Consider the following 24,042-nt stretch of genomic DNA (forward strand, 5'->3'; position numbering starts at 1 on the left):
ACTATTGGCAGGTGAGGAAGGCACACAGGAAAAGCGATGGAGGCATTTGTGTGTGCGCGCGTGTCTGTAACCAACCGGACACCCTTATCTGTGATTTACAGGCAGACCTTTTCTTTAGTGGAAGGAGAGTAGTCGAGCCTTGTTAGTCATCAGATTTCGGACACTTATCACAGCAGTTCTTCGGGGGTTAAGTAGTTAGTCTGTAATTGTATCTTTTAAGAAAACACACATTAAGGGAACTGAGAGTCTGAAGAGTGACTGAAGATGAAAGCCGTAATTTCAAGGACTGGAATGCTTGATCACTAATTGAGGAAAAAAACATGAATGATGCAAAAATGAATTTAAAGGCGGACTCTTTATCTCTTAATTGCTGAAGCCTTTTATTTATGTGTTGTCGCTGAATAACAGAGAGAGAGGCTCTGAATGCGTAATGCAATATTTGCATTTTTGCTCACTATGTTTTGCAGAATGGCTGACAATTAAATTATCATGGGGGGGGTCAGCCTCTAATACGGGACATATGACTGTAATTGCAACAGCCGTGACCTCTCTGTTATGTGATGCTCCCCTGCTGCACAGTTGCATAGATAAGAGAATGCTCTTGTGAACTGGAAGATGTGCGTAATTTAATTTTCTCGCAGATTGTCCAATCTGACATGTGTGAACAAGAGCTAATGTGATGTCTCCCTGCCTTCAATTTACCAAAGTGATGGCTGATTTCCATAAATTGTCTTAAAAACCATCTAGTGGAAACAAAGGTGGCATTGTTTACGGGTAAGTCATCTAAAAGTGTGGCCATATTCTGCTTCCAATAAAACCCTTCACTCACTAGGAAAATGCATTCAGTATGTGGGACTGCCAGCAGGAATGATTCACACTGTTAGGGAGGTGTAGCTATAAATCTTTAACTTCATGTCAGGCCAACTCCTTTGCAGTACATCACATTTTGATCTCTTGCCAATTGTATGTTATTGTTGTTATAGTGGTTTCTATGCAACAGGGCTCAGGAAAAGAGTCAGTGTTTTTATACAGTTCTATTTACCGCATATAAATAACTTATGGGAACAAATTGGATTGTGGCACTGGGATGCCTTGGGAAATTGTTGAGATACTACTGAAGTGCTGCAAATTTCTACTTTACATTATCTTCTCTGTAGCATGAAATTCAGCTAAAAAGGGTCAGTGTTTTAAGCTGCAAAAGACTGCAATTTATAACATCACCATCACCATTAGAATTCATATTTAAAAAAGGGGGGGTTGGCAAATAGCCTCCAGCTGTTCTTTTAATGTAGCTCAAAAGCGGCCAGTTCACCATTGAAGTGCTATGATTAGCAGGTCAATAACCCAGCAGGTCACTTTGTTAAGTACTTATTGCCAGCAGAGAGCTCAATCAAACCGACGGCGTGGCTCAAAGAAAGCCATTTGTGCATGTCTCACTGCTTTAAAACTACTATTTGCTGTTTTTGAGGCAAGATTGACACATACGTTGTAGTTAGTTTTTATGTTTTGCATCTTAGCCGTTGTTATTATGCGACTTAATGTCACTAGTTTCACTTTGTGTTGTGTCTGTTTGCAAGGTTTGCAAAGGTGCCCGAGTGCAGCTGTGTTTCCTGTAGCAGCTCCAGCAGATGTTTCACATCTCTTGTGCTTTCTCCTTCCAGCCCCTGCCACCACATGTGCCTACTCAAAGGCTGACAATGATCCTATTCAGTCTTTTTTCTCCTTATTTCCTATTCTATTGAAAGAAGCTTCAATTCATGTAATCCCAGATTGACTGCAACAAAGTGTAACCAAGGAGGTACAAAGTAACTGGAGTAGAGTGAAATAAATATTATACCGTCATTTCATGAATTGTATTAATTATTTTTTTTTGTTAAAAAGAAATATAACTCTTCCATAATATGGGATTTATAATGGGTGGATAATATTTTCGGCAAAATAAGAGGCAGCTGTGTTGCTGTCAAAAATCATTTGAGCAGCTTTTGTGTCAGAATGTAGTTAGATAGTATTGAGACTGAGGCATTTTTCCATTCAGTTTAAATATTATTGAGAGACCATTTCTCCTTTTTGTAGTGAGGCTATAGAACTCATTTCACAAGAAAATATTTTCATTTCATGGAGTGCCAATGCACAAATCCACTCCAGTACCACAAATCGTAATTTATAGAGTCTGACTGGTACTAGATTGTTTGGACCAATATCAATTGTCTGTAGAGTGTTGGCACGTAGTTGGACCATTTTTCGTGGTGTCATTGTGTAATTGTTTTCCCTTTGGAAAGTGTTTTTCTAATCAAACTATTTATGTCATTCTTTTAAAATTGTAAATTACTCCACATATGCTTCGTGTTGTGTATGAAAATAGTTTTATACTCGTTGGACAGCATACACACAGTACACTCACCTGCCACTTTATTAGGCACACATGCTCAACTGCTTGTTAAGGCAAAAACTGTGGAATCAGCCAATCACACATCAGCAACTCAATGCCTTTAGCATTTAGACATTGTACAGATGAAGTTGGGTGAGAGGTTGAGTTTGTTGTTGTTAGTTGTTTGTCTCTATTTGGCCCTGTGATGTACTGGTGACCTGTCTAGGGTGTAACCCCACCTTTTGCCCTATGTCAGCTAGGATTGGCACCGGCAACCCCCCTATGACCCTCATGTGCGGGATATAGGGGTAGAAGATGGATGGATGATGGATATTTTCCACATGACCTGCTGAAGTTCAAACAGAGCATCAGAGTGGAGAAGAAATGTGTGACTTTGAATTTGCATGGTCTGTTGGTTGTAGTATTTCAGAAACTGCTGATCACTGCACCAGTTAGTAGCAGCTGAGTGGAAATGCCACATTGATGTCAGAGGAGAATGGACAGACTAGTTTGAAATCAAAATCACAAAATCCCGAACCATAACTTCTTTAAACAAAATACAAGATACTTTGGATTATTATTATTACTTTTTTTTTTATAATGATAGATGGGCAACATCAACTCATTACTACAAGGAGACGACTATCTTTGAACGAACAACACGTTGAACCTTGGTAGGCTGTAGCCACACTGAGGACCACACTGGGCACCACCACTCCTGCCACTTTATTAGACACCTAATAAAGTGGCAGGAGTGGTGGTATAAAGTGGTTGGTGAGTGTATATACATTGCGGCACAGTTATATAGGTCAATACCCTGTGAAAATTGGCTGAGCGATATATCGGTTGCGCTTTACACATTTCCAGTTAGGGCTTGGAATAAGAGAGGAGGTTTAATGGAGAGAACGCTGGCTTTCGCCCAGCTCATTTACACTAGTGACTCTGGTCTGCTTGTTAAAGCTCAGACTCTCTATGCATAGCAACACCTGCATCATTCAAGATGCATTTCAGTTGTAGCTCTCAGAGGGTTACTCCAGGCTCTATCCTCGTATGTGTCTACATGGTCATTTTTGAGACTCCCATTTTGCTCAAAAGACTCATGGAAATTTACTTGAGGTTGTGTAATTATTTTTATTTTAAATTAATAATCATATTATATAATTATTATTATTTATTATATATTATGATTCAGTATTTATGTATTTATGTTTGGCACATGACATTAGTTGGCTAATCTACTATGCTTGAAGTTTCTGGTTCAGTGTGGTCAGAGTTTGTTGTCTTCTTGTTTTTATTTACCTTGTTGCAAAAAGTATGACCCAACCCTAAACGGGACATGAGGATTTCAACCAACTGACCCTCCCATATGGAACAAGGCCTCGAGATTACCGCTTTATAATACCTCTTCAACACCATAACCAGTGGGTTTATGCAGATTTGCCAACAGAGTTTGGTTTTCTGCTTTTTTTTCCTCCACTAAATTATGTTTGCTGTCAGTTCACTGCAAGTGCTACACACAGCAGAAGAAAGTATGGAAAGCAGTGACAATGTCAACGCTTACACTTTTGTATCTATCAGCCACGTGCTGATAGTAGATTGCTGCTTGAATGGTGTATGTCTCAAATTATGCCTCACTGGAAAAAGGTTATTTGGGCAAAAAAAGAAGTAGAAGATCATATTACCACATTCACTCAGGTGTCTTTTTCACTGCAGTGTTGCAGCTGAAGCTCATAAAAACCTCTGTCTACTGCAGGTCTTTGACCTCAGAGTGAATGTTGGTTGTATTCTCTCCCACTGCAGACAAAAGCCAGATGTTTGTAGGTGTCAGTGGGCCCTATGAACAGTGGAAAAGGGGCTTAAGAGAACGAAGAACCTTTAACAAGAACCCTACCCTCCTTGACGCCGGCCTTCACTGGCTGATTCACATTGAACTAGGCCGGTGAAAGGATTGCGACACAATTTAAGTGGGACGAAATGATCCCTCCTCCGTGTTGACAAGCTGCAGTCCCCCAGTGGAAAACAGCTAATTCTGAACAATATCCCTATTTTTGTTGCTTCACCTCCTCCTCAGAATGTCCTCGGATGACACCACATCATGTCCCACAATGCTTAGACACAGTGCAACCAATTGTCTCTTTGGTAAAAAGCAGACTGCACAACAATCTGTGCACAATTGTGTTTTCACATTCGAATATTAGCATTTTGGCAAGATAATATCGAGTAAAAAAAACACAGTAAATGAGGAAAAAATGACATTGGTTTGTATGTTTTAAAGTGTAATTTAAAATGTGGTGTTTGTTTTAGAGATAAACCCCACAATCCCATAATTCAATCTCCTTCAAAATCTAGTTGCATCTTTGCTGCACACATACCAGTAGATTAATATTGTATTTTATACCCAAAGTCATTTGCAAGTGGAAAACCTGCCTGTGAAATGTAAATTAATACAGTCAAAATCATTGTAAGCATGCAATATGAAGTCATGAAAAAATAGAAATGGCGTGCTTTAATTAATGCTCCAGTGAAATAGATAGATTAGTTAATCGAGATTGCCAATAAAGAAGTGTAGTTGTTAATCATGTTGTCCCCCTCCCTTTTGTCAAGCAGTTTTTTTTTCTTCTTTAAAATCATTCTCCTCCACCTCTGCAGTCTGAGACTGACTTGGCTCTCCCATTGATTTGTCAAAAAGTCAATCTTCTCCTCCATTTTTCATTACTGTCCACTGCCTCAGTGTTTGTTTGCTAATGATGTGATGTGCCACATTTTAACATCAATAAATCATTATCGTATTAACTTTGCGACATTAGTGTAACTGATTTAAACAAGTGTGTTTGTGTGAAATGTGGCAGACTCCACAAAGCCTCTCATTAACCCTGCTGGTATAAAGGCATCCACATTATAAGAGGGACTGTAGTTCACACCTAGAATCAGCATATGCCTTAAATTCTTATTTAGCTTCCAACAGTGGAGGGATTTTACTCCTGATTAGGGCTCAGTTAAATGTTGCCTTCTAAAATCCTAGGGATTAATCTCTGTTGGTTTGTGGGAGAATCTGGTGGTGGACATTTTCAGTGAGGCTCTGGAGGTGGACGTGAATCCTGAGAGCAAAATGACTGGACTGTGCGTCTTGCTGTTGAACACACAGCAACTTTCTGCTTTCTGCTCTTGAATTTATTCCATGCATGTTCAAATGTCTCATCAAAGTGTTGCTGGTCTTTGCATCAGTATCCTTTTTAGATGCAGTGTTCTTTGGCATTTAGAGGCATCTGCTTCTTACTGGAATTTTAACAAGTGCGAACCAAGAGGGCCTTTTATTCTTTTTCATTAAATGACATAAAACTAATGCGCTTGTTAAACAAAAACAGATACAGCTGGTAGTTAGGCTTCTCACAATTATCATGTAATCATGGGACTGTAATTATTTGTTTTCATCTCATATTGTGTTTTCATTCAGTGTCATTTTCATTGAGCTTACATAAAGAAACAGCTGGATCAAGCAGAAATCTTGTTTTCAATGGGGTCGTCTGGCTGTGCTCAGCTTTAAAAGTACATAACAGGAGGTTTGGAGCAACCGAGTGAAACAATCTTGAAGTGCATCGCGAGACGGACATGAGCATCTGGATGAGTTACTTACACGTCTGTGTGAACATGTTGGTTTTTAGCCAAATAGTCAATAACCCCTTCTTGGCTTTGCGAGAAATCGCTGGCAGTCAAAAACGACAATATCACAGATCAACAAAAATACATTTCAGGACCTACCGCCCCAGCCAATTTGATTGGTCTGTAAATTGCCAAAGAAATGTCTTAAATGCCAGTAAACGGCCCCTTTTTTCCTATCTCTATTAATTATGTTGAGGGTTATTGTCAGTCAGTCAGTCAGTCATCATCTAACCGCTTTATCCTCCACCAGAGGTTCGCGGGGGGTGCTGTGCCAATCTCAGCTACATCGGGCGATAGGTGGGGTACACCCTGGACAGTTCGCCAGTCCATCGCAGGGCCACACACAGATAGAGACAAACAACCATTCACTCTCACACTCACTCCTACGGTCAATTTAGAGTGTCCAATTTACCTATTCCCCGAGGGTTATTGTATAAGGCATAAAATATACAGTATTGTTTTAATTTATTGGTAGTATTTGTACAAACAAATAATCATCAGAATTCAGACTTGCATGATTGTGACAGCCTATAAATCTATAAACACCAGTCATGTCCCTATCTCTAAATATCTCTTTTTTTTCTCTTGCTCATTTGTTCATCTTGTGCTTTCTTTGTTCTCTTCTCATATTTCGTCTTTCTGTCTGTTGATCCATACAGGGCCAGTGTGTTATCACGGTGCAGCTCGCCGACGAAGAGCTGGCTGCAGATGAGGAGGGCGTGGACTACTTCCTTCTGTTCGCTGGCAGCACACAAAGACACCTGACCAGCACCTTAAGGAGCAGTCATGACACCTTGCAGGCAGCGTGTCCCGGTAAACCACCCCACCCACACTTAGCTGACGGTTTCCCCGTCACATCTAATTGATCTGTGGGAAGGCAGCTCCACCTACAGTATTGAACACACACTAAAAATCTATTTTAATTATACCCTCAAGTCATAGCCTTTATCTAGCTATGTTTGACTGGGTAAATAAAATAAAAAAGGATTATTGCAAACTTGCCGCGGATCAATAATATATAAAACCTACCACTTGCTCAGTGTCTGCTGCGATTGGCATCCAGCTCTCCCTGACTCGCAGTGGATAAGTGGTAAATAATGGATGGATGGATAACAACAGAGTTGAGATTCAGTCAGTGCCCTCCAAAAATATAATCATCTCTACCAAAAAGTAAAACAAATAAAAGGTGAGGTCAATACTGTGTAACAGTTCGCCGTACCAAAGCATCACCAAACACCAATTTTTTGAAATAGTTATTTTGTCTGAGAATAGGATGGAGTCGTTCTACCCTCACATTACATACAAGGCAGGTCAAGAGTTATGGTAGTGGAGGAAGAAAGTCAAAGTTATAAATGATTAATCCTCTGCCACCACCACTGTCCACGTTTTAAACTAATGTTGTGTTTTGGAGAGAGAAAAATCACCCCACTTTGGGTTTTATTGAGCTTGGCTCATTCATCACTCCTCCGGGAGCACATCCCACTTTAAGCCAGGGCCTTTAGTCAGAGATACTCCGAGTATATAAGCAACAACAGGCAGCAGTCAGAGTGAGGGTCAAAAGGCACTGCGCACAGAAAATTAAATGTTGACAATTATTACTTCCTATTTGTGATTTGTGACGTAAGCAGGGATGTGGTAGCCAGATGTCCCAACGGCACAATAATATAACGACGGGACCAAGTAAATAGACTCGCTTAAACTGTTTGTTTTCATCAAGTGTCTGAACTGTAGACAGGAAAAAAGAAGGCAGACTATGATAAACTGTGTTATCTTGTTAAGAGCTCGACTGAATTACCGCTGTCTGAATGGGGAGGGGGTTGGAAGGAGGTGTGGCGGCTAACAGATTAGCTCTGCCTCACTGCTTCCTCCAAGAGGCCGATCCTGTGACCGAGGAAACTTGCTACAGATACTTTGAATTAGTACATGATCTCAGAACGGGGATGCCCCTGAGCACAGAACCTTCAACCTTTTGTATTCGCTGAGTTTCTGAGACTCGGTAAACAATGGGAAGTTGTGTTAAATGCCTCTGATATGGGAATCATTTTACAGATGCAGGGGGTGTCGTGAAGCAGAGTGCCACGTCCTGCATTAGTGGACGGATGAATTCTGTCTCACACCTGGCATGGAAGTAGATTAAGATGCTATAAATTAGGAGTAGTCACCAAGCGCCGCATTCATTTACAGTACAGTTATTAGAGCCTTTGTTACCTGATAGCTGTGCTTTGACATTGGTCTTGTTATGACAACTCAAACCCATCTGTATAATCTTTCCTTTCACTGTAACAAGTGCTAATTTGTCTGAAAGTCATCTCTGATTTGTGACGGCTGAATGTATATTAGTGGGATGAATTTAAATATAAATAAATTTAAAATACTGTGATTTATTTGCATTAATATGGTTTAATTATTAGGATCTGAATGTAATAGTTTTCCATGTTGCACATTCTGAATTTGTGATGTATGGTAAATAATGTGTTTTCATGGGTTTCACATGATGTTTGTGTGCTTTGACTGTACAATTATATTATTACATTACATAACGATTGCTTATGCACAGGGTTTTTTTTAAACACAACATATCGGCTACACAACAGCTCGGAGATAGATTTCATTGGCCAATCTTATGGAGTTTTTTGATGTAGTTATCATGAAAGGAAGGGATCTCAACATTGATTGATTTGTCCTGTGTCACATTTTGTATAATCTTTATTACAAGCACTCATTGTGTGCAGTAAAAGTTCATATTGCAATGCACCTAAAAGCCAGTAAATGGTGACTTATTTTTCATATACACAGCCAAGCTGATAATAGACTATATCTCATTTATATGACTGTTTATTCTGTTCACTTATCATTTCTTTCTTCCTGTCTCCGTGTCTCCTTCCTCCTTGTATTGTCTTGTAGCTCATGACTGCTGTGAGGAGGTGCTGGTTACCCTATGTTCTGTCATCCAAGTTGCCCCCGAGGTATCCGAGGACCCGTGTCTGGTGCGTGTGGCTCCGCTGTCCGAGCATCGATTTACCTTTGTCCAGGATTTAGCCTTTGACGTGGCCCAGTTCCTGGTAAGCAACAAGACAAGTCATTTAATTTGTGAATTAGCTGTGAAATAACCACAGACTTGTCACAGAGCAGGGGAAAGAGGTTGCCAAGGGATACACCAGGACTGCAAAAGATTACATAAATGTGACTGGGCCTGAAGTGTAACAGTCCTTGGTATTCAGTATACGAATTTATCTTTTGTTTTTGTCCCATAGAAAATAGATATTAAGTTATTTTTGGCCAGAAAAGTGAGATAAAATGTGCACCATGCACTCAGACTTAAGAGCCTCTAATGGAGCACATTTTTTTTTCGCTAATTGAAAAAGAAGATTTGTTTTTTCAAAATAGAGCATTCATGATGAAGCTTAGAATTCTGTAGTTGTGTCCCCTTTATGCTCTAAAATGTAGCCATTTGGTTAGTGCTCTTATGCTGAGCACATTAAACTGAGTGTGTCCAGTAGACTAAGCCTTGGCTTCGCCCCCCCCCCCCCATACAGGTGAGCACAGCAGGTCGGACTGATGCCCTCGATGGAGCGCTGCTGTTAGACGAGTGTCAGATTCCGCTGCAGGAGTGCGAACGTCTCGACGAGAACCTGTCGCTGGCCCTGCAACATTTGGTACTGCCACCAGGATGGAGCTTACTGGGAAACAAACTGAACAACAGCATTGGTGAGACTGGGGGGGGGCAATAGCTTGACTGTAAGAGGATATATCTGCACTGATGCTGAGATAACCTCTGGTGTGATATAGTGCCGTATGAATAAAACTGACTTGACTTGATTCAGAGCCATACTTATACAGCACACAATGACACACAGGGGGACAACTGCCTGCTTGATGTGCACCAAACATCTCTGGTGGCTAATTTATGTGTTGTACTCTCAAACGCTGCCAGCATTACCAGTAACAGAGTGGAACTGAACACATTTTACACTGACAGTGGAAGCACTGATGTCAATCATGGTCAAATAAACACAGATGAAGCCATGTAAGGTAGTAAGACGTCAAACCCGCAAGACACAACTGTGTTGAAAAACTATATATTGTAGATTAAAATCTTGATGACTACATATTCAATATGCAAGCACATTAGTGGGATCTCCTGCACATATTATATAGTCATAGCAGTTGCTAATACAATCCTTGACACACATTACAGTGTCATACACCAGTTTATAAATGAAGTGCTTCCACGGGGAGGCCTGGGCCGCAATGGATGCATGAGCAGCATGTCTGTTTGTGCTTATTGTTTTGAAAGATGCTGCCCATGAGACTTAAGTGAGTCATGTTCCTCTTACAGAGTTTGACTCTCACCTTTTTTTTCTCGCTAGAATCACCCAAAATGCTGATTATTTGAACTGAAGCAAGACCCATGTCTGATGCGCGTTAACAACACCTGGGCAATTCCTGGTGTAAAGACCTTAGCTCTGCATATTTGCTTCAGTATGACGAGTGACCAATACATAAAATCACTTAGTTTTGACAAGATACTGGAAGCCAAAGGAATATCTTAAAATGTCTTACACAATGGGAATATTTATTTCATTTCAACAGCTGTAATGTCAATGTATGTTGCTGTAGCCAAGGCTATATCTGATTGAGATGGAGTGAGAAATGTAATTACAAGTCAAGGCTATAGCTGTGACATAAACATTACCATAGTGAATTCACAAAAGCACTTAATGCTGATGGTTTTCTTTTTACGAGTTTCTGGTGCCAGTGGAGGTTATCTGCTTCTTTTCAATAAAGCACACGTCGCACAACCATTACAGCGAAGGAAACTAAAATACAGCAAGGCCATCACATGGGAGTTATTCAGCTGTGAGATAATGCAAAATAAGTTACTTGGATGCAACTCTTATTGTATAACTAAAGCCCTGCATCGCAGTATAAATTAAAGATTGAAAAAACGTTGCTTGAGCAATGTGCCTGACCACATATATTACATCCATTTAGTGTATGGTGGGATGATATTAACACTGCTGCAAATTATTTTTAGAATTAAAAACATTGACTTTTTATTTTGTGAATTAATCTTAATCTAATCTTAATTTTTCCTTCTTGCTCAGTGGTTATTATGATCTCCCTCTGTTACAAATGAAATGCCAGTGACATCTGAGTTGTTGATATTTACAGGACGACATGAGCATGAAAACATGACTCCTCACCTGGCTCTGGCATTAGTGTTTAAACTGAGATGTGTAGCAATGTGCTGCAGTGAAGCCACGCAGCAGCTGAGCTGGATAAAAATAGGCTATGCTAAGCCAAAGAAACATACACCTTTATTGAATTCAAAGTGCCAATTTTTCTGCCGCCATTGACTCTGATTACTTTAATCAGTTAAAGAAAGCAAAACGAGCGGATGTGGATGATAACCTCTTCACAGTAATTGCACTCTGCGAAGCAGCGTAAACAAGACTGTTGGGAGTAGTTAGAGCACTGCCGCTGCCTCTAGCTGTTGTGAAGATAATAGCTTACGGTGTAAGTCTTACGTGAGTATTAAACCAAAACAGCAGCGTTTTAGACCTAAGAGGCAAAAAAAGAGCAGCAGCAGTTTAGTCGGTGTACAGTGGATACTAAAAGTCTGCAAATCATTTATTAATTTCTGGTTTGGGTCCTGGAAAGAAGTCATCAAATCAGATTTTCAGCAATGAACTCCCTCCTGATTTAGAGAAGATCCACTGTTGTGAGAAGTGTTTTATTTATAAATGGGCACACACTCAGGCTCACTTACTCATGCACTCTGGCTACTTTGCCCTGAAGTCTGTTGTCATGTTGTTGATGTGGAAGGCAGCTTCCAGCTGTGGTGAGTGATGTGCGCTCTAATAGGCTCTGCTTCACAATATGTCAACGCTTCAATACAGGACGCTCGGCTACAGTGAACTGAGGGGAAGAGGAGTGCAAGTCTGCTCTCCATTTATCAGATCTGTCAGATGATGGATTGCAGCAGACTGCAGGTGGAGGTGACGGTGGTTTATCTCAGTCATCCTTCAAGCTGTGGCCAAGCAGCAGCAGTCACTGATCTCACTACAGCCAGTCATTTATTGTCATAGGAATTTTTTTTTTTTTTTTGCATAAAATGATGAAGAAATCCCCTTTAATTTCCCAGTTTTTGACTTTTGTGTCTGTCCAATTACCTGTTGATTTTATTAATAAGAATAATATATGTGTTTAATGGACTCTGAATGTGAGCATTGAGCTAAATTCGCCATAGAAAGCACATAGCTCAATGCATTTAAAGCACGTTCAAATCCAGTTTTATTAGTTCAACCGTGGACAAAAATGTTGCTGTGAGATTTACAAGGCTCATAAGATTAGAAGTACTTAGCCATACAAAAAAATGCCTGTTATGGCAGCGGGTTTTGAGGAACCATTAGCAAACGGTAATTCAAAAGGCATTTCCTACTGCTGTTTGGCACTTCACATAGTCCAGTTCAGCATAGTTTGGCCAAGTGGAGGATTACATTTGACAAATTAGCTTCAGCTTCATCACGGCAGACTGGCTCACTATAAATATAGTGAAACCTCCCATCAGCTGAGACGACCAGTATTGGAACTTTTGCCTTATTGATTATTGTGGTTCCAATAACTAAGAAATGAATTTGGGTTTTCAGACCCCACCACTGTTTGGTTGCAGATTTCCATGCCGTTTTACAACTTTCAGTTTGTTTAAATCTGCAAAATCAAGATGGAAGATGGAACTTCCTGCCTAAGTGGAAAAACATGATTCTGTTTCTTGTTTCAAATCAGTTTTTATGGACACGGATGGAAGAGAAATTCTCTGCTCACAGGCAGGGACGACTAATGGCAAAAGTGTAAAACACAATCTTCAGAATAAATAGCTGTGAAGAGACACTGTCCAGACAAATCAGAATTCAACATCCGTGCTGTGGATCATATCTTTTGTTGCTGCTGTTATACAGTAAATAACCACTGGCAAACGAGAGCATCCTGTGTGCAATACTATTCACTCTGTGCTTACTGAAGATAATTTTACAATCAACAGGTTATTTTTTGTAGCTCTTTATGTCCTACTTGTCACTGTGTGGCAACCATTTATTGAATGCAATATTGCTGCACACAAATCTAAGACGAGAGGATTTCTGGAATAACCCATAGAAATTCAACGTGGCTGTAATTCTGAAGTGGACGACAACTGAAGTAAAATGAACGTGTGCGTTTGTCCACAAATCCCTATTACTGTCTGTGTGGACGTGGGGGGCCAATAATGGACCTAAATTGGGGATGGAGTCGAGTTTCTTCTGAAATTAGATGCTTCCTCAGAAATGACGGTGCTGACCTTCATACACATGCACTAATGTTAAAGAGACAAGTTGTGATTTTATTAGCCTTTATGTGGGCAAGGATCAATTGTTTGTGGGCTCACAATGGATCTTGTACTGAATAAATGGGCAGTGGTGTTGCCAAGCTGCGGTGAGTGATAGCACCCCTGGCTACCAGGACTGCTGCACTGCCCTGTCTTTCTCTGCTCCTTCCCTCATTTGTTGTTTTCGTTTTCTGTTACTGAACTCACCATCAGTGCACTCTTCTTCTCTCTCTCTTCCTCAGATCTGCATCCCCAGGAGACTCTGCTGCATTTCTCAGCTCGTCGAGGTCTTTTTCGGGTTACACACTTCTTGCTGCAGCAGCCTGGAGCAAGAGAGGCCCTGGGATTAGCCAACAGACAAGGCCAAACTCCGTCCACCATTGCTGCTTTACGAGGACATGAACGTCTCCGTGAACTCCTGACAAAGTACGCCCCAAATGTTTTGTTGCAGTCGAAAGGTTGTAAAACGACACAACAAAATATTGGATTTCATTTGTACTCAATTTAATAATGCTTTAAAAGCAAAGTAAGTACAGTATCCAAAGGTAATTACAAAATGCCTTAACTGTAAAAAGAAGGGAAAAGGGTTTTGCTTTCCACGGGATGCGTAGTTGCAGATGAAACAGCTGAGAGTTTTAGTGAACATCGCCCTCTTCTTTGTGCAAACACTTTCATGTCAATATATCAGAGAGTAGATGGCGTGTTTCCTCCAGGACCTCTGAGGCAAAACAGTTTGTCTGCTGTCAACATGGAACAATGGAAGTATCTAGAGAGCATCACCGCAAAGCCACACTGCAGCCTAGCTTGTTACTTTCAGTTGCACTTAGATAGTTGTCGGGGAAATTGAAAAGTTGTGGGCTGCCAGTATTGTTCGAGCATGATTGATGGATGGAAATCTATTTTTCAACACAAAAAGCCTTAGTTACAACTTCTGGTTCTGCTGACCTCTCTACAATATGTCACTGTGTGCAACTGTAATCCAAATGTACTGCAGTGTTGTCTCTCTCTGGTTTAATGGCAAGGGGATTTATGTGTTTTGTTTGGAGTTTGGAGTCAGGTTTTATCCCGAGTAATGCCGTTCTCTCTGACTGACTAGTGAGGTCAAATTCTTCCTCATCCTTTTATAGAGAAACCTTAAACTACAGGAGAAAAAAGCTGCTCTTGGTGAATGAACTGAGAAATGCTTTAAAGAGGGAAATGGACCCCGTTTATATCTTCTAAGCACTACACTTGTCTGCTGCAGAATAGTTTTCACTTAACTCAAAATGAAGATGCCACAAGCTGAAAGACAGCCACCACTTAGTGTGCGTGCTCATTGCCAAGCGTGCACTTGAGCTGCTTTACAACTTACAGCTCTCTCTTTATGTGTTGGTAATTACATTTCCTCCATGAAAAGTGAAGTCACTTGCAGCCGGGCTAGTGACCTCAGCTCCCGGGCCTCACAGCTAAAGCAGTCCCACCCAGGATTGTGCAAACATATCTACTTTGTCTTCCCATTTACAGCACTGTCCTTATGAATAACAACCCTGCACATACTCACACTTTCAACACTCAAAGAAAACACAGCAGGGAGAGGTTTTCTGAAAAGCTGATTGATACGGAGCTGTATACATAGACTTTCACTCAGTTTACCACTGAAAAAGGCCGTTATTTATTTTTTTGACTGGCAACATGTAGAAGCTACTTGATTGCCTGATTTTATGCTAAAAGGCTAGAATTGTTGTAAAATAACTACCACAGCATTTGACTGTACTCTCCCACTCAGGGGTGGATCATGTGGATTATTCAGGCAAACGCAATCAGCTGACATCACGGTTAAACCCCTCTCTGAAAAGCTGTGCAGTGTTATGTTAGCCAATCATGTTCTCAATGATCTAAGTGTCTGCTTCACAACAGGGCTGACACGGACACAGAGAAAGGCACTAAGGGTGTCCACCTGGTCTCTTCAGACGCCCGGGTAATTTGCCATCTACCCAGACTGAACACACATTCTCTGACACTAAGAATTCACCCTGGTCACGAACTTCCAACCCTTCAGAAGAGCGTGGAGCAGCTGCTGCACCTGATATGCCATCTCCATGCCAAGGTGAGTCACACCACCCTGCCCTTTTAACACACTATCTCTCTGCACATTGGCTCCATCCCGGAGCTTTGCTACCATTAAACATTGTTGGGTTGTTTGTCTCTTCACTGCCCTCCTTTTTTTAACCTTCAAACTTAATGTGTATAACTGGTGGAACACCGTATGTTATCACTGAGTTGGCGATTGATAAGAACTAGGGAGCAGCTCTGTTGGTTTCGTAGAGGAAAAAAGCTAACATTTATCCCCCCCTCCTTTTTTATATCCTGCAGGGAGTTTCTGCACTGGAGCTGCAGTTTGATTGTCTGCACACATCAGCTGAATGTTGTGATGGTTTGGAGACAGAGATAACCTGTGTGGGGGATCTACAGCAACCTGCAACAGCATTGAAGTGCTCGGCTACATCAGCTGAAGGCAGCTGGGCTGCAGACTACCTGGTGGAAAGCGGCAGTGCTGATTTAGGACACAGTGAGTCTGAAAATACAGAGAAGAAAGACTGGAGGTTTTCTGTGAGTACTCCAACATCAGAAGTATGCCCTGAGGAGTGTGTCTTCGGCTCCCCAGAGGAACCGGTATGTTTTAGTTCAAACACACAGAGAGATAACCGCCAAACTCAAGAGGAGGGAAGAGAGCAGCCTGTTGTTTCCACCCAGAGTTTGAGTTTATGTCACAGGAGTGAAGGAGCTCAGAGTGAGGCAGAAAGGACAAACCTCACCGTGGGAATCCCACCACCTACAGACTGTGGTAAACAGGCAGTGGAAACTGATAAAGGAGAGGCTGTGATCCAGGAAGGACAGGAGGCCACAAAGGGAGAGGACAGATTGGAGCCTGAAGAAGAGCAAAGGGGAGTCAAGGGGAGGGAGGTGGAGGAGGAGTCTCACTCAGAGTCAATAACAATCCCGAGGGACACGAAAGCTTCACTCATGGGCCTGTCCTTGTCGTCAGAGAGTTTAGAGGTGTCTGACAACTCTGACTCTGTAATGAAGGACTGCTCCCAGGAAGAGGACACTGTTCGGGAGGAGGAGGAGATGAAACTTTGTGAGGAACTCTGTGATCGACTATCTTCAGATGAGGAGCAGACAGAGAATGAAGGGTTAAGTGATCTTGTACCATCCTCAAGGGACCACCCCAACCCATCGCTGATAGACTGCAGTGATGTAATAGAGCAGCCTGAATCTGCTTTATCACAACTCCTGATAGAAGGCCTCCACAAGCGGGAACCTCCACCAGACATGAGCAGCCTGGAACAAAACCAGGAAACAGCTGGTAGGGATTACGCTACAGCGCAGCAGCAGCAGGGCTTGGCTCCATTAAGAAATTCTGGAAATTGTATTGGAACAGCAAACGTTGCAGAGCTAGATGGTCAGCCTTCTGGCTACAGTATAGAAAACCCTACTTTGTTTATGGATGAATCTGACCACACAGCAGATGATTGGACCATTGGTGACTCAATTGAAGATACTCGGATTGATGAAGTTGATTATGAGCAATCAGCTGACATTATGGCCAGCTCTGGTAAGAGACATGCTGATGGCCTTTCCAGTGATGATGAGGGCAGTTTCCAATCATTTGGAAGCTCCTCAACAGAAATATTCCACACCACTAAGGATGATACGGCAATGCAGGAGCAGGATTTGATTCAGTCTAAAATTGCAGAACTGTCCTCAGCAGGATCGATGGTGGAGGAATCAAGTGATATAAAGCCTGTTGAAAGTGAAGAGTGTATGCCCACTGTGAATGCAGGGCTCCTGTTGGAGCCTCCTTCTGACATTGTAGTGACATCAATGGGACGCAGCCAGACTGGCTCTGAGCCTGAGTCACAGCTACCACCATGTCCTCATATAGTAGAGGATTTCAATCCTGAGAGGACTGGAGAGAACCTTGTCCCAAAAGGTTTCAATGAGGATCCTTCATTAGATCCTGAGCTGTCAGAGAATGAGGTTGGCTCTGACCTGAATGCAGATATTGGGCATTCAGCATCAGAGGTCACATGTGGGGTGACCTGTACTGTACCATTTAAGGATGATTCTCAGTCAGTAGAGACCTGTGATAAAGTTGTGGTGGCCTCAGGAGAAGAGAGTGGACCTGTGCAATATGTGCAACAACCACAGGAACACAATCATTTACAAATGACAGCAGATGAAAGGTCTCCTGCTGAGGGATTAAGTCACCCAGGGAATCAGATCTGTGTCCCTTTATCTACAAATTTAACTCAGCTTTCAGTGCACAGTGCAGAAGTAGAACCACCATCTCCAAACAATGAAGAATCCAGTGAACACTTTGAAAATAATGTGACTGAAATACCACAGAAGCTTGACACAGTGGATGGATCCTGGGAAAATAACAGCAGTGCAGTTCAAGGTGGGCAAACGCTGATTTTATTCCCATCTCAGATTTATTCTTGTGCTACACACTGACATACATCACAGCTCGTCAAAGTCTTGCTCTGATAAAATATGCTACATCAGATTCTGTCTTCTGGTGATGAATGGCAATAGCATGACAAAGCTAAACATAATGTCGCCCACTGTAATTGTGCTTGCTGGGGATTTTTGGCCTTTGTAGGACATTCTGTTGTGATATATAGCTGTTGTTTTTATTCGAAAATATATTCTTTTGTAAACACTTTCTTTAAAATATGATGGTAACAATTTCGCTGCATCCGTTTATCTGGAGACTGTAGAACACATGGTGAAATGTAATTCAACAGGAAATACTGAGTCGTTTTGTAGTTTTGGGGCCTTAGGCTATGTATTCTTTGACAGAAATTCTCTTTAGAGTTACATGCTCCCTGTTTTAGGTTCACTCCCATGCACATATGCACACACTACAGTACACAGCATGTTAGCAGGCAAACTCACAATACCAGTGAATGTAACCATGTCTTAGACCCAAAGCCTGTACACAAAATACTGTACTCACACCAGCTGATGTGAGCATGGAGCAGGAGCTAAGACCTACACAGTCTCTCCTCTCTTTAAACTCCCAGCATTCCTCTGTCGGCAGTCTTAACTAATCGGAAAGAAATTGCCCTGGGCTAGAGTCCATTAAAGAGAGGTCAGTGTCAAGAATGACCCTGTGTCACACATACAGAAGTGTCATTATAAATAAAGAGGATATGTTTACAGCCTAGCAGTGGTCCAGCATCAGGTCGTCAGGTACCATCATGAGTGTGTCAGAGAGAAGCTCTCTGTTGTTCCACTATGATTTGAGTGGATGCATCAAAAAACTGACCCAAATTCAAGGTAGATGGAGAGGTTGTATCTGAGGAATTTCCACTCCCTCCAAAATAAATTGGGTCATGTTTATTTAAGTAGCATATCAAGACGGATTCCTTCCAATTGGATAATTATACAGCACCATCACAGGACAGTGTGATTTCTGTTTCCATAATCAAAAAATGACAAATGAATTGACAGTAAAATAATTTCCCCAGTGAGAAATTGAACTCAAGTTTTTAGTTATCAATAAATGCGAACGAGCCAAATCTGCCACGTCATTCTTCTTTTCATTAGTCTGTCTCATCAAAGTGTCTGCAGTGACAATGGACAAGTCTCAATTCCTTTCACCGTGAGCACTGTGGTTTGAAGGCTTTGCCTCTGGAGTGATTGCATTTTGTTGTGTTCATTTCTCCAGTGGTAGATGTCATCAAGTCTGAAGATGGTGTAATTGCTGCAGGGGTTGAAGAAAAGCGCACAGCAGAGGAAACCAACTTCTCCACGGTAAGCTTTGACTCTCCACTGAGGTCGTCAGCTATCAGGCCCTGCTTTGTTGTCATCGTGGCTTATTCGAGCACAAATTCAAGATGAGTCATTGTTTACCAAAGCCTGAAAACATGCCTCGAGCACTAAGATGGGAACACACAGTTAACCCGTTTCGTGAGCTGTTGTATGACCTCAGGTGAAATGGGGCGTGAATGTGTGTGTGCGCGTGTCTGTCTATGTGCTTTTGTACTGACATTTTACAACAGTGGGACATGGTGTATGTGATATGCCAGGTGTACAAGTGCTAAAATTGTGAGAAAGCTAATGCTAAACAATAGCAACATGGATGCTAGCAGGCATGGCTGGGTGATAAAACAATAACAGTAATTATTGCAAAGGTTTCATATATCACAATATAATGTTCATTGATGATGTAAACACATAGCATTGCTTTAAATAGTTTGCCTTAGATTTGACCAGTGTTAGAGAAAACGAGGTTTGCATCATAAATTCAGGACAAAGAAGAAAATACACGTTGTACAGAACATTTCATATTCTTAAGGGTGAAAAAGAAAACACCACAAAACACTAATTATGGGGAAAAACAAAACAGAAGACACGTTCACTATAATATACCGGGGAAACCTGGGTCTTTTTTTGTTTGTTAGGTCTGGCAGGTAAAGCATTGCTAAGTAATCCAAAGAATTACAGACAGTGGTGAGCTACAAAACAGGTAAAGGATCTATAGTTAAACCTCTATTTTAGACATAATTTAGAAAAAATAAATGTGCACCCATTGACTGCAGGATTTATTCAGCAGATACAATGTCGAGGACTGTACTGGTTCTAGTCCGGCGCTCACTCAATGTGGGTGTGACTGATTTTCTGAATTTGCGTAACAACTCTGTTATTCTGCATCCTGTTACCATTGTCAGACTGCAGGAAAACATGCATCTTGATATATGACAAAGTTAAACCTGAGTCATTTCCAAAAAAAAAAAGGTCGACTGGCTCCTATTTGTTTCTAGTTTACTCAGATGTGCCGCTGTATGTATTGTATAGTAGAAACTTATGGGTACAATTTATCAGGCTTTTTATGCTTTTCGAGATACTTTGTCATGCATTTATCATTAATTGTTGTATGTAGCTACAGGGAACTCTGGCTATTTTTTGCAATATAGATGTGAAGAACATTTTCTTAAAATATGGGGAATAATAGAAGGGAGGATTTGCTGAGAAGAAGATTGAGAGATTTGCAGGAAGTTAAGGATGTCTGAAACACTTTCTGTCTGAGTTAAGCTTAGTCAGCTTTTCTTGTAATTTTGGTCAGTGCAATCATTCAGCAAGGCGTATATTTCCTGCTGGGGTGTCCTTTGACTTTTCGATTTGCTTCATTATTATATCCAACACAATCGCCCCACCTCATCCTGTAGGAGTCATGTTAGGCTGTTCTACAGTGAGCACATGGATGTGATTTCAGACTTTACTCTGAAATGTTGCTGACAGACAGATTCCTCCGCAGCCATAGACTGGAGTTCTCTGCTTATTCCTGGATTGTGGTCTGGGCCAGTTGCTTATTCTGAATGCCAGATGTTTGGGTGCACTGTGAAGAATGGCAGTATTGCCAGCAGAGGGCAATGTAGCATCAGTGGCGTCACTGGAGCTTGCCCTGTTGACCACAGTGAGAATGTGCATTTTGGTGCTGTTAAAATCTTTTTTAGAATGAGCAGCACTGAGGCATGTTGGTGAGGAACACACTACATGTGTGACAAAGAAAACAGTGTATGCATAGGCCATTTTTGTTGCAGGCATTTATAAAAAAACATAAGTGTAAGTAATCAAATTAATGATGGCTGCATTCCATTTACCTTTCTCAATTTCATGGTGTACACTGTCACACTCTCCTGGCCTAGATGATCTGAACAGGGCTATCGATAACATTATCTCCAACACTTTGCTTTTCCTGTCAGTACATGTCATAATGTCTGCTGTGAATAAAAAAAGAAGCCCGGTAGTGAGTTATTGCCACAGCAGAGAATAAAAGTGACTGGATAACTGAATCTAAAAGACAGCAACAACAACTCACTGCCTGAAATGACATGTAGGTTTAATGAAGTAATTAAAACCACAAAGAAGAGTGTTGCTGTTTTGACAAGATGTAAGCTGTTTAGACAGCAGATAATTTAGTCCTGGGTGATTCAGCAGGCGAGGTGACTGTGACTGCCTTTCATATTTGAGAATGGGGGATGTCGTCTTTAGTGAATGGACACAGCAGCCTCCAATTCACTTAAGAGCAGAAAAAACATGGTTTTCATGTGCAGCTGTGCATCCTGTCCATGTGCCAGAGTATAAAACACAAGCAAGAAATACTCCTTCTTTCTTTCTTTCTTTCTTTCTTTTGATGAGATCCGTATAAACCATGCAACAGTGTCATAATGGAGAGAAGAAGAAAGTAATTATCGAGTGAAATGTGCTGCAGTCAGGAGCTGTTCAGTAAACACATTTGGGCACTGATGTAGATGTTTATTTATGTGGGGAGTGGCAGCGTTCACAGTCTCGTTGTATAACACTGGTGTGGGTCGCAGTAGCTGCGCAAATGCTAGTAATATTTTAGGTAAATAACTCATCATCAAATGAGTGAGTGTCACATTCCAAAGGCACAAACATAATAGTTCCAACAAGATACAGAGTTTGAGTATTTTTATATATACTGTATATATATGTATATATATATATCTATATACATATTTATCTATGTTCAAATAAACTCTGTTTAAAGAAGAAGGTGTGTTATACTGTATATAGTCGGAATTGTGACGCATTGCAGGGAGATTAAACACGGTGTCATTTCTGATCTAATTCTGAAGTGGCGTCAAATCACCGGTGGAAACATCCGTTTCATGTTATTTGCAGACAACTGACTGTCTGGCTGTCGACGACTGAGAAATGTTGGTGGAATTATCTTTCAGAGAGAGACTGTGATTTAGTGTTGTTCATCAGAGGCTGAGGCAACGTGTACTCGCACGCGACTATACGTGACTATAAAGTGTGTGTGCAGACACGTCAACATTTTTAGATGTATACTAAGCACTATTAGATAGATGTTTTTTTTTCCACTAAAGAACAGTTCAAAGTGTATACTTTCTGTGCAAGATTGATTGCAGTGTCTCTCTGAACTACAAAACACCTGGTACCCTGTGAAGGTCACAGTTTTGATTAGAGAGAGGGGTTTGATTTGTTTGTGGCTGCTGGGATTCATGGCTTTGTGATATTGGCCAGCTGTGGCCAGGAACTGATGTCACATCAGACCCTCATGTCAGGAGCAACCAAGTAACTGCAGGAACTGCCACACGTTCACATGGATCTAGAGTAAATGTCATCCGCAGCTCAACTACACCACGTTGGATCTCTTAAACCAAGGAGTGTGTGATTGATTTGGGACATGGTGGAGATACAAATTCATCAGACGTTTATGATTTATCTCTGTTTTGTTTGGTCATAAATTATTGAGTGTAAGTGTATTGTTGAGTGTGTTTTTTGTAAGGGAGCATAAGGGCACCCTAATACAATAGATCTGATGGATGACAATAACCAGGGGGCCGGAACACTTGCAGATATATATCAGAAACCTTGAATATAAGTGAGAAATTATGACAAATGTTCCAAATTTATATAAGAATAAAATGGTGTGTTTAAGTGGAATGCTATCTACTGTTATTCAAATGTTTCCTTCTGTATTTTTTGGATACACATCGTATTGTACATGCATTCTATTATGGTTAGCATCCTGGACGAATATAGACTGTTTTGTGAATCACTCGTTTTTAGACACCACCACATCCAGCTGGGGAGACATCGACTGAAAACGGTCCAATCGCAGCCAGAAGGCTCTTTAGAGGGTGACTTTAAGTATATCCTCATCCAGCAGGGGGTGTTGAATCTCAGCGTCTCAGTGAACAGTGTCTAATATTAACTGAAGTAATAATGCCCTTCATTTGTCCGTCACACTGTGACAATGTAGTGATTTGGTTTTGTTCATTCAAAGGATGTGTGTGTGTGTGTGTGTGAGAGAGACAATCACAGCCTCATTCAAAGCAAGAGAGAGAGTACAGAGAGAACAGAGGCATGAGTCAGGCAGAAGTTAAGAGGCGACAGAAGGAAAGGAAAAAGAGAGGGAGGGAGGGAAGGAGGGAGGGAAGAGCACTGGAGTCTGGTAGAGGGCTGCCTCTGTGGCCAGATGTGAAGTTTAGCAGGCGGCTTCGGCTGTCCTCCACAGTGTCTCCCCTGGATTTTTACCTTCTGTTCATTAAATCTGCTCTGGATACTTAACGGAAAATGTATGAGCGACACAAGCGGAGATATAGTCTCTGTGCCAAAGGAGAGCGAGCTGTGGATGTGGTTTTGATTAAGGTAGGGTCCCTGTCCGCATTTTCAAGCAAAGTTGCTTTGTGTTGTAATATAGTTCAGCTGCTGCAGTAATAACAGTTATTTTGACAGGCGCTGTGGAAACAGTTGTTAAGCGCATCAAACAAGTAAAAACTTGCGGGCAAACGCAGGATATACAATTTAAAAGTTGCAGTGAGTTTGAAATAATCTGTTACGTTGAATTAATGATATTTAATAAAGTTACTCATTAGCTTATGTGCCTTTCAGGTAGTTTTGAAAAGCTGGGTCAAACTTATTCTGAAAAGTTGAGAAAGTGCGGAAAAAAAAAAAGTTCTTTCTGAAGTGAAACATAATCATAACTGTCACAAAGTGCTTCAATGTGCTTGGTAAACTTGTAGTTACTCCCTGGAAATGTTGTGACTGGTTTTGCTGTGTTGCTCTTCTATCAACAGCTGTGATTGCATGGTTGTTGATAGTG

The 24,042-nt window shown here is 41.2% G+C and overlaps 1 protein-coding gene across 9 annotated transcripts in view; it reads left to right on the top strand.

The window, feature by feature from the left end:
• Nucleotides 1–24,042, top strand: part of LOC122772053 (A-kinase anchor protein 13) — a 90,395-nt gene that overhangs the window by 16,291 nt on the left and 50,062 nt on the right. For all 9 annotated transcript variants that reach the window (XM_044029708.1, XM_044029704.1, XM_044029706.1 and 6 more), the window contains exons 3-9: nucleotides 6,688–6,841; nucleotides 8,933–9,090; nucleotides 9,565–9,736; nucleotides 13,637–13,820; nucleotides 15,291–15,480; nucleotides 15,747–17,835; nucleotides 19,111–19,196. In XM_044029708.1, coding sequence (XP_043885643.1) covers nucleotides 6,688–6,841; nucleotides 8,933–9,090; nucleotides 9,565–9,736; nucleotides 13,637–13,820; nucleotides 15,291–15,480; nucleotides 15,747–17,835; nucleotides 19,111–19,196 — 3,033 coding nt within the window. The remainder of the gene's footprint in view (nucleotides 1–6,687; nucleotides 6,842–8,932; nucleotides 9,091–9,564; nucleotides 9,737–13,636; nucleotides 13,821–15,290; nucleotides 15,481–15,746; nucleotides 17,836–19,110; nucleotides 19,197–24,042) is intronic.

This window comes from Solea senegalensis, linkage group LG7 (assembly GCF_019176455.1).
Source record: "Solea senegalensis isolate Sse05_10M linkage group LG7, IFAPA_SoseM_1, whole genome shotgun sequence".
NCBI classification, from domain to species: Eukaryota; Metazoa; Chordata; class Actinopteri; order Pleuronectiformes; family Soleidae; genus Solea; species Solea senegalensis.